Source organism: Melospiza melodia, chromosome 9, assembly GCF_035770615.1.
Source record: "Melospiza melodia melodia isolate bMelMel2 chromosome 9, bMelMel2.pri, whole genome shotgun sequence".
In the NCBI taxonomy this organism is placed as follows: domain Eukaryota; kingdom Metazoa; phylum Chordata; class Aves; order Passeriformes; family Passerellidae; genus Melospiza; species Melospiza melodia.
The window spans coordinates 10,110,299-10,121,936 of NC_086202.1; the positions used below are offsets into that span (position 1 = coordinate 10,110,299).

The 11,638-nt window shown below is 42.2% G+C and overlaps 1 protein-coding gene across 1 annotated transcript; it reads left to right on the forward strand.

Moving 5' to 3' along the window:
* The first annotated feature begins 1,230 nt into the window (after positions 1-1,230).
* Positions 1,231-11,022, forward strand: SMNDC1 (survival motor neuron domain containing 1). Its single transcript, XM_063163224.1, has 6 exons — positions 1,231-1,330; positions 1,940-2,059; positions 5,436-5,578; positions 7,403-7,564; positions 8,395-8,548; positions 9,328-11,022. Exons 2-6 carry the CDS (start codon positions 1,940-1,942, stop codon positions 9,463-9,465), a joined length of 717 nt encoding a protein of 238 aa, XP_063019294.1. The 5' UTR covers positions 1,231-1,330; the 3' UTR covers positions 9,466-11,022.
* Positions 11,023-11,638: the final 616 nt, after the last annotated feature.

Genomic DNA, 11,638 nt, shown 5'->3' on the forward strand with positions numbered 1-11,638 from the left:
ACAGATTTCTTGTCCTGAAATGTGAAGTTGAAACTGATAGTACTAATGCCCATTTTAATGGATAGGTATGCTCACAAAGTCATTAGGATTGCTCTGTATCAAAAAATTTGTATGCATTTCAACAGTTGCTGATACGTCTGCAAAGTCTTATCAGAAAATGTTTCCTTAACTATTTCTAGTTTATAATTGCATAAAAATGAAAACACCAAAATGTTGCTGCTATTTTCATTGTTACACTTGGTCTCATCAATAATCCCTGAACAGAGTCCCGTAATTTCTGCATTTTAATTATCAAATCATACACCAAGATACAGAAATGTGTTTCATTCTGGGTCAGGATATCCTCAGAGGACATACACCAAGTGCCATAGAACACAGTAGACAGAGTTTCCTCATAACAAATAAACAAATCCAATGAGTGGAGTCAGCTTCCTGTGCAGCACCGTGTGCCTGTGACCATGAGGGGCAGGATGTTTGCAGGAGACACTGATCCTCCTGCTAATATGAAGAAAATTTTTGGGCATCTGCTTAATTTGCCTGGCTCACAGCCAAATTAATCACTGGCTTTCCACCAGAAATATATATTTTTTCCCTGTGACGGGCTTGAAGAAGCCACTGAGCTTTTCTCCTCAGCAGGACGATATTGAAACTGACTCTCTCCTAAGCTAGGCAGCTTAGGAGAGAGTAAGCTGGCGGTAAGTTTTGCGCGATTCTGATAATCACGTAAGCAGCCAGAGGGTGTTGCTACACTTGCTATTGTCAGGAACAAAGATGTGAGGGAGCAAAGCCCCTGGGTCCAGGCAGGGTCAGGGACTCTGGTCCTGTGCAGCAGCGTGTGCTCGGACAGTACAAATCTGCCACGGTCCCTGGAGCCGAGACCCACAGAGCACAAATCTGCCACGGTTTCTGGAGCCGTGTGCTCCTACAGCACAATCTGCCGCGGTTCCTGGACCGAGCCCCACAGAACGCAAATCTGCCACGGTTCCGGGGGCCGAGCCGCACAGAGCGCTGAAGGAGGACTTTTAAATTCCCGGCTCCGCCCACCCCGGCTCCCAGCCGCCCCCTCAGCCGCGGCCCCGCCCCATCACGGGGCTGTGGGCGGGGCGTCCTGCCACGTGACGCGCCGTCCGCGTGACGCGCTCGCGGGCCGGTGGCACACGTGACCGCTCTCGCGAGCTCCGGCGCGCGCCGGCCGAGGCCCCGCCCCTGCCCTCCCCAGGCCGGCTGCGGCGGCGGAAGGATCCGGAGTGCAGCGGCCGCGGCCTGACGGGACCCCGAGCGGAGCCCCCGGCCCGGGCACGGCCCACGGCCCGCACCCCGCACCGCCGAGGTGAGAGCGCCGGATGGGCCCTGCCGGCCCCGCGCGATGCGCCCCCGCCCGCTCTGAGCGGCCCGGGGCCTGGGCTGGGCCCGGCCTGGGCCTGGGCAGGGCCCGCGCCAGGGCAGGCCCAGGCCCGTCTGTTCTCCCGCGCCGCTCCGAGCCCCGGGAGCCCCGGCAGGGCCCTGTGCTCGGGGCCCGCGGGAGATTCCGGTGTGAGGCTCGCTGTGTGCGGCACCCGCAGGGCACGCACCGCCGTGCGCGGGGTTTTTGGGACGTGCATTCGTTTTCTAAGGGGCCGGGGCGGTGCGAGGTTTGCCCGAGGCCCCGCTGCTCTCACGCTGTGTGTGAGCCGTGCCTGTACCCCGTGCACGGACACGTGTTTGTGCCCTCTGTTCCTCGCAATTCTCTTGAGAGCAGCCGGGACTGCACAAAAATTAAATGAGCGGGGATCTATAGTCAAATTACTGAACAAATACTCATCATTGAAACTTAATGAGCTGTGTTTGTAACACGTTAGTAACAGCTTTTTTTTTGTTGTTTTTTCACCTCACTTGGACCACAAAAGCAGCAAAGCCGTTGTTTTGATGTGGGGTTGGTATGTGTGTGTGTTCCTTGTAGATGTCAGAAGACCTTGCTAAGCAGTTGGCCAGCTACAAAGCTCAGCTCCAGCAAGTCGAGGCTGCCTTATCTGGCAATGCAGACAATGAGGATTTACTGAAACTGAAGAAAGACTTACAGGTGAGAACTTGAGGGTAGGTGAAACATCAGGGTCTTTTACAAGTGTTTAACTTGCCTAAATACTTGTCCTGCAACAAAAACAGACACTTGGTGGGCTGATTAGTTTCATTCCACATAGCTTGATATAGTCATGGTAGGCTTAGTTTGGAAAAACCCAAAGTATGGCCTATATTAATTTTTTTATTATTAAAAAAGATGTACTAATTTATACAGCGAATTCATTTTCTATAAACTTTAGCCAGAGAGATGAAAGATATGCCAGTGCTGTCTTTACTGTGTACTGGGTTTAAATTTTTTTCCCTGAAGCATTTCTCAAAGTCATTATTTTTTTGTTGTTTTTACTAATGCTGAAGCCTCTTGGTTTAGCTTACCATGATGTTCTCACTGAGATCTCAAATAACTTGATCCAGAACCTGCTTACTCATTAAATGCATTTGCAGTGTTTAAAGCTTTGGAGTGTAGTTCTGTATTCCTTGTGATCTGAGTCTTGATTGTGTTTCTATATAAGAAAGGAAAGGAGTTGTGTTTTTCATTTGTCACAAGAGCATAGTGTGTTCCTAACAGCTAAAACCAGTTTCTGGTCCTTGGGATGTGCTTTAGTGACAGGAAGGCCACCAGCCTAATTTTAAATATATGAGTGGTCTTTTAGATTCTTGTTCATATAAAGACACATTGGCATATAGCAAATCCCAGCAGTGCTGTTAAAATCTGTCATGAGAGTGCAAGATGCTGCTTCATTTCTGTTGTGGATTGCTTTAGCCATCAGGTGTAAAAATATATAAAACTACCCAGTGCAAGGTTCAGTGACCACTGCTCTGTGTGGAAATAGCAGAAATAAATTGGGGCTTCAAAACCAAAACACAAGTAGTGCCTCCAAACAGTGATCTTTAGAATTCCTTTTAAACTGCAAAGGCTTTGTGCCCACAAGGCACTTTATAGATCATCTGAATGTGCTCTGTTGTACACTGTTAAAAGCATGTGTATATTTTTATATTTTTAAAATGCACAGCAAAACCCATATGGGATGATATTTCCGATACCAACACGACCTCGGCTTTGATATGCAGAGATCATTGATGTGAAAGGACAACTTGCAAACTTTTTAATAAAAGCTTTCTGCACAGAATGGGGAAGATCTTTACACTTTCGTCCCCAAAAGGTTTGCTATCCGTATGTTCCACCTTGAAAATGACATAATGTTTTGCAGACTTGATATATGCCAACTAAGCCAACAGCTGTAAGAGTGGGTTTGATGCATCAGTGTCCCAACTAAACAGCTTTTTGTCTGTTCAAAAAGATGGTTACTATGTTACTGAAACATCTTTTTCCTATTATAAATACTGATGCATTTTGTATGCTTAGATTATTCAAGATTAAATTATTAGAAGAAATTGTTAGAAGTACTTAAACTTTTGCTTTTTGGTTCACCAAAACATTTCTAGGACAGTGTCTGTGCACCCAAAACCAAAGTTACCTTTTCTAGGCTTGATGGCAGCTGTCATCTTGTGTAATTGGAGATGAGCTCTGTGGGTGTTGTGCTCTGGAGTGTAGGGCTCTGTCTGGCTTTGTGAAGACCAGTTGGTCAGCAAAAATCTTGGCAAACTAAGTAGTGTTCCCTGTGGGTCACACCTCCTTATCACGGGGATGTGGCACCAAGCCATGCTGTTCAACCTGTTTGGCTGCACTGAGCTGCTGTGGTAGTCCAAGTCCTGCTCAGAAATTTTCTTGGAATGATCTCTTCTCTTAAAGACTTGGGAGCTGTTTCATGGCTTGCAATAAAATTAATGTCTCTGTCTTGTGAGCCAAGCATTACGGTAGGGGGAGATCAGATGAAGATTTTTACCAAAAGTTTGGTAATTTTAATAGCCTTGTGTGTAAGGGGCTTTATTAAATTCAGAGAATTCTTGGTAGTCTTGTCTGAAACTATTCACATCCAAGTTCTAGACTAAGCCATCTCTGAGGCAAGAATTAGTCAACAGTTTGGTGTTACTGGTAGTTGCAATACCTGAAACACTTGTTTTCAGGAGTGCCTTGTGCCTGTACTTGACCTGCTGAGAGAGATACTTAAGCCATGATGCCTCCTGGATTTGCAGAATACAGCTACCTGTATGTTAAGGAATAGTTTAGGATTTTGCACCTGGGAGGGAAAATTAGGTTAATGCTGTATGTTCTCAAATTAGGTAACTTGATAATGTTAATCTGTTATGCTTTAGGAAAATGGTCAGCTAAGTAGTAGAAGTAATTGTGTGTTCCTGTGCTCACAGTTGCTACTGATTGTGCTCACTGGAGTGCTTATTAGCCAGCAGCTCCTCCAAAGCAGAGAGCAAAACTTACTAGCTGTTGGAAATTCAGACATCAGCATGCTGCAAACAGAAACAAACTGTTAGGCCTTTGATGTTAGTTGTATAGTTTGTCAGATAAAAGTGCTTGCAAGTTAATACATCGTAAACTTACTTGGGAAGTGCTTACAAACCTTTAGGTTCCTAAGGGATGATGAACAGCTCCTTTACTACATTTTCCTGAGTCTTTGTATGCTCATAGCTGAAGTAAGATGTGAAATGGGGAGGGAAGTTCAGGCTTTGAACACTTTCTGTAACCCTCCCCTGACTTAGATGTTTACTGTTTTTAGCCAGAGTGACTGGTTTATGCTGAGGTACTCAAAGAATTGAAGAATTTTTCTTCTTTAGGGCCAGCAAAGTTTCTCTGCATTATATATAAAGTTCATATGGCCCTTTAGATGCTGTCTCCTTTAACTTTTAACCCTGGTGAAATCCAAGAGAGGTCTTGATTGCTTAGTTTTTGATGTAACATTTACAGGAAATTGAGTAGAGGGTTTTGCAACCTCCTGCTTGCAAATGAATAATGTGTAAAGGAACTGGGAAATTTTGTCATCTTGAATTAGCAAGGGGAAGGCCTGACCTGAAATCTCAAAGTCAGGGAGCTTAGGAAAAAAACAAACACTTCTGTCAGAATGACCTAAGGAAGGCAGTTCTGTAGTGTGCACCTGGATGCCTTCTAGCAAAGTGAGAGGGCTGCACAGCTTGGAAGGTGCTCTGCCACCCTGACTCTGCATGCTGCAGTTCAGCCAATGAGAGAAATGCTATAAAAAATGATAGGCTACTTTTTGAAACTTGGAGGAGGGTATGGGCAGCTTTACAGCAGTACAGTGAGGACCATACATATTTTATCTACAATAGCAATTAAATTTAATTAAATTATTAAAAAACCACAGCGAGTGTAATTCATACATCAGCAATGAATATAATATAGTAACTTAAAAAAAAAATCAAACCAAAACCAGTAAGCTTGGGGTAAAAATATGCTTGGTTAGAAGAATTTGAGAAATTATTCTTTGTGGGTTTTTTGTCTTTTATAGGAAGTCATAGAGTTAACCAAAGATCTCCTTTCAACACAACCTTCGGAAACCCTCGCGAGTTCCGACAGCTCCGCGTCCGCCCTGCCCAGTCACTCCTGGAAGGTTGGGGACAGGTGTATGGCCATATGGAGTGAGGATGGACAGTAAGTGTAGAAAGCTTCTCTAACAGTTACATGAAATAGTTCAATGGTAAGAGACTTTCATTCAGTTTGAATTGACATGGGTGACTAAAAGCAAAAAGAAATTGCGAAATCATTGTGGTATTAAGTGTTCTTGGACTGTTTATTAAAGGTCAGTATTTTAGGTAAGAAAGAGATGGGGGCCCTTTTTTCACTAACCTTATAAAAGTAGGGTAGCTTTTGTAAATTACCACTTGCTGGTGTAATAAATGGTAGATGGAAAGAATTGGTCAGTTAGGACAGTCTTTTGTAAAGCTTTTGTGATGTGTAATTCATGATTTGTCATTGCATTCATATATGTGTGTCACTGATTACTACGAAGAAAAATTCTTGCTGTATCTGTTTGGGCCTCTAATTGGAAATTAATTTTCAATTTTTAATTAAAAATGCTGGGTTTGGCTATAAAATAACTATGTAATGTAACTTTAGAATTAATCAACCTTTTGGGTTTGGTCTCATATATTATCCTGTGTAGTTCTGGGAACCTAAGCAAATCATTCTGACTCCAAAAACTTCAAAATAAACATTTAGAAATTCCTTTTCATACTGCAAATGTGTAACTGTTGCAGCTTTAAAAAAACTGCTATTGCAAGACCAATATTGCAATTGTTACCACTTAGAGAGAGGCTCTGTTATTGGATGAACCTGCTTCTCTTAACAATGTAATAGCCATGTAAAGATTTTGGTATAGCTCTAGATGCCTTAAGTAGAAAACTAATCTAAAAGTGAACAGTTCTTCTGTTTATTAATGAGTAAAATGTTATTGTGTTAGAACTTAAAAATTGAATCTTAGTCTTAGGTCCCCACTGGATCATTGTTTTTGGTCTGATCCCTTGGTTACGGGATCAGAGCTTGGGGAAGAGTGTGTCAGAGTGTTGATGGAAGTGCATCTTATTGGACTTTATTGTTCTGCTTTTTTTAGAAAATCCTTCTTCTGTTGCAGCATTTCTTAACAGCAGTGTTTCATAAAGAGCTAGCCAGAATTTTGGGTTTTCGTGTGTTTGCACCTAATGCAGCTCGAGGCATTGGCCCACTGAAAACACACAAGAAATTAATTAGTAAATGTTAATTGGAATACTGTCTATGAAACATTTCATTTTTTTCCTCTGTTTGCTCCAGATATATCCTTTTGCCCTTAAGTTAGACACTGTTATTTTAAATATTTTTGGAAATGTCACTTTTTAAAAAAAATTTTTAAAAAATTTTTCCCATATTTACGTGTATGAAACACCGTAGCGTTTCATACACGTAAATATGAAATAGACAGGTCACTGTGAAAATTTCAAAATTTCTGTTTTAAATCAACATGAAAGCTTTTAAGCTTTAAAGTGTTGGAAGAGGGAATGTTTTGAAAGCTTCAGTTTTTCTTAGTTCTTTGTCTTACGGAGAAAAATGGAATGAAAACTTTGCACTTCTGAGGTGACGTTTTCTAAAACTCCTCAATGAATTCTGTGAATGCAGCTTTTTTTTTTTTCTATCCCATGACCTGCCAGAACTAAAACCAAATCAGGATAGCTGATTAGATTGGCCCCAGCATGAATCATTAGTTGTGATAGCTGTGAGGGCATTGCTTGTTGAAGCTAAAGGTCAAATGCAGCAGATTCCAGTCTTTGTACCTGTGTCCCTTTGACCTTAAGACAATAATCTCTTGATTTGTGTATTACCCCTGAAAATGAAGGCTGGGATCTGCATATTTTTCACTTAGTGGCATTAGCTGGCTGATGTAGGTGTTGAAGGGCTGAGTATTAAAGCTTTACTCACATGCTTACAGCCATGATATCTTTACAGGTGTTACGAAGCTGAGATTGAAGAAATAGATGAGGAGAATGGAACAGCTGCAGTGACATTTGCTGGATATGGCAATGCTGAAGTCACACCTCTGTTCAACCTCAAGCCTGTGGAAGAAGGAAGGAAAGCAAAAGAGGACAGTGGCAACAAACCCATGTCCAAGTGAGTAACACACAGAGGGAACTCTGAATGCTGAGTTGTGGGTTGGTTTTGGGTTGGTTTTTTCTTTTTCCTCCCTCAGCTGTAAAAACTGGTTAATGAAATAGGTGTTTTTCTGGTTTGTTTTTGTTTTAAATTTACATTTACTTAGTATCCTGCCATGTCTAACACAGGAAGGTATTTGTAAGGGCCGAAAACTTTTTGATTTTTTACTTTGGAAAAAACAAAAGGTACAGTTCTTCAGAGTTTGTTATAGCCAGTGATCCCTTCCCTAAAAGGCTGTTCTGAGGATGCTGCATTTGTGGTGGCATAGATTGACTCCTTCAACTTCCTTGTCTTCACTGAAGTAATCTCTGTCCTTTTCCTTCCATCCCTGTCCATTGATTGGTGGCAGAGTCCTGCAGACCTCCAGAAAAGTTGGGGCTTTTCACTCCAATGGGTTATTCACACTTTCCAAACCCAAGATGTTCCTGAAATGTGGAAGTGCTGACAGGTCCCATTTCCCCCAGAAATGAACTGCACCCAATCCCATGGGTTGCTGTGTTTGGCACGGGCTTCTCAGGTGTGCTTGGTGCTTGTTTTTATGCCAAATGCATCAATAAGTAAGGTGATGCTTATTAATGGAAAGATTAGGTTTGGAATTTTAGGTTTTTGGGATTTTTTTTTAACCTCCTAGAAATGATGAATATTTACAAGCTTTATTTCTGTAAATTCTGTACACTTCTGGAAAATTAATGTACATGTCTGTTTTACAGTCAGATTGTAGTTTGTAACAGGAAGAGGCACAAACATGAAATGTGGGGTTTGTTTTTGTTGTTTTTCCTTTTCTCCAGAAAAGAGATGATAGCCCAGCAACGAGAGTATAAAAAGAAGAAAGCTTTGAAAAAAGCTCAGAGAATTAAAGAACTTGAACAGGAACGAGAGGACCAGAAAGTCAAGTGGCAACAGTTTAACAACAGAGCCTATTCTAAAAACAAAAAAGGCCAGGTTTGTTTACTTTTGTCAGTATGTGAGTAGCAGCAGGGCATAGACTTCTGTGCAATGACTTGGGAGAAAGGAGGTGGTTTTTAAAGGGATGCATCATGGGGATTTGGCTGTCTTTGGGATTCTGAAGTGTGCATTTTTGTATTTTGTGCACTTCAAATGCCTGTTCTTTTACTGGATTGTTTTGGAGGAGTGCTGCTCCTAAGAGAGGGAGCTTTCACTTGGCTGGGAGAACGAGGCTTGCGTCAGGTGCCAGCTGGTGTTTGTTGGAGCCAAGAAACTGAGGGCCCCTCTGAACCTCCAAGTCTGGCTTCTTGCTGTGCTTATGACCCAGGAGGCACAGTGCTGAGGACGTGCCCTGGAACAGCAAGTGTGGGGCAAAAAAGGTAGCAAGGACATTAGGTCTTATTCCATTTCTGTCATGGCTTGCCCAAGAGCTGCCAGACATAGTGGTAAAACTTTAATCTTCCTTTTGAGCAATTATTAGAGATGCCCTTATAAGAGGTGATTTTATTCCTTCTTGGCCTGACCTGAGATCCTCAGTACCACAATCACATCCAGTATTGAGGTGCCAGAAGTTCCCAGCCCACTGCTTCACTCAGTGACAACACATCACAGCTGGGCTGGCTGTTAAAAAGTGTCCCCATCTGTAGGGCAAAAGTTGGGAATGCTGAAGCACCTCAGGTGGTAATGATTGTTTGGTTTGTTTGTTTTGTTTGTTTGTTTTTTGTAAAATCCAGCTGGTGATTATTCAGACATGGTGTTTTCTGTTTTATTTGCAGGTGAAAAGGAGTATTTTTGCTTCCCCTGAGAGCGTAACTGGCAAGGTTGGCGTTGGAACATGTGGAATTGCAGACAAACCTATGACACAGTATCAAGATACCTCTAAATATAATGTCAGGCATCTGATGCCTCAGTAACAGGTGGAAAAGGTGGAACTTCATCTCTGCAGGGCTTTACACTTACCTTTTTATCATTATATTTTTCTAAAAGTAAATTATTTGTTGGCACATAGTGAGTAGTCCATTTTGTCACCATCACTTTGGCTTCAGCTGATTTGAGCCTTAAATCTCCAGCTCTTGATTTGAACACCCCCAACCATTAAACTTTCTGTAGCAGGTAAACATTAATGAATTCATGAACTGCTCTTGCCTGTTACTTTCAAAGCAGTATTTGTCTTCAGCTTTGAATCTTTCATTCATACCAGTAGTGAAGGGTTTTTTTTTCCTTCAAAAAAAGTGGTGGGATAAAAATGGCACCTTAAGAGCCTCCCTGGTTTCTGTAGTCACGGTGCTGTCTGTGACATGCTCAACATTACAGAGCTGCTGCAGCTCTGGGAGAGAGCTGACATGTCACATGGAATTGCTAAGGAAGTTTAAATAACTCCCTTACAAATCCACTGTGGATCAGTTTGTACAGCTGTAAATGAGGGCAGAACAGGGCTGATAGGATCTTTATTACTAATGATCACTTACATTCTAGAAACAATAAATTTGACTTAATTCCAGTCCAAATTTCTTGCACTTGAATTTCAGCAGAGGAGATGCTGTTTCTTGTTCATTGTTTTTCTTTCTTTGTTTGTTTTATAAATACTCATCAAATTATAATAGGAAGTTACTGAAATGTAACCAGAAAACCATAGGACAAGGAACTGTACTTAAAGAGTCCCCACCCATCCCCAGGGGTCAGAGCTGGTGCTGTGGAAAGGAGCTGTCCTGTCCTCCCTTGTGGATCGTGTAGGTGTGTTGGTGCAGTCACAGCAGTGACAGCCTGGGCCCCCATCCAGACATGGAGAACCACAGCCCAGCAGATGTGAATGCCTGGATCCCACTTAGTTAGCTGTGAGTGAGTAAAGGTTAGCTGGGAGTTTGTCCTTACAGAACTGACTGGCCCTAGTGTCCATTGTACCTTCAGCTGTATTACAGTGCTGCTGAGCCCCTTCAGTTTTCTTCAGGAACCCACGTGTAAAAGCTCTTGCATTTTTGTACTCTCTGTGATTTGCTTTCCTCTGTTCCTTGTCTCGCACTTACGGTAGCGACGCCACCTCTGGACCCGTAATGTGTTTCAAGAAGTTAATGGGTAGCCCTGTATACAATGTAGATATTATTTTTGTAAAATCTAGGGCTGAGTTAATGGACAAGAGTACATCAGCTATTTCCCCCATTAAATAAAACGTGTGTCTTGTCCATTAACCCTGACCATTATTTCCCTGTATATTATGTTAATGTAGCTCATTTTGTAATTTGTTAACTAGATCAGGTCACGTCAGCAATTGTTGATGCACTGATTGGTGGAAATGTCCATCAGTTACCTGAGTCACAACTCAAGCTAAACTCTACAAGCAGTAGTTTAGAATCCATACATAGAAAAAGGTTCTCCCTGTAATGGGAGATGGTGATTTTTATGAATACAAAGTGTGTTAATTTCAGTTTTGTATGTTTAACTTTTATTAAATAAAGTGTTTAAAATCTGCTGGATATATTTGTTGAAGTGGAATTATTCGTGGGGGGAAGATAATGGTAAATCAGGACAGGGGTCAGTACAGCAGAATCTGCTGGGACAGAATGTCATACTCAAAAGTGGCTCTGAAGTACAGCACACTCACTGCAAGATAAAGTATGTGCTACTTAATTCCTTATCTTCAGTGGTAGCAGAGGGGTTAAATTTTCTTTTGCATAGAAAACACCTCAAGAGTAAAATATTCTGCTTTTGAGAAAGGGAATTTGTAGTGCAGCCTGCAGCTACAAGCACATGTCCCAGCAGTGACATTAACTAGGTGACAGTTGTGCCACCCTGACAGCCCCGTGCTGAGGAAGGTCACCTGTTGTCTTTCACAGGTGGCTGTGATACAGTGTCCCTTTCACTTATCCAAAAGGAGCATCTTGAAGTCAGAACTGACACATGCTAAAGCAGGCAGAACTAGAGTTTTCAGGAAGCCTATTCTGAACTCCACCTGTTCTTTTAACAGAAAATAGTCTTTGGAAAAGAAGGCTCAATCCACATCTGCTTATCTTTAACGTAATAAATACAATCAATAGACCATCCCAGGGCTATTTATTTGTTCACTAGCTCTGGAGAGCAATAGAGTGAGTC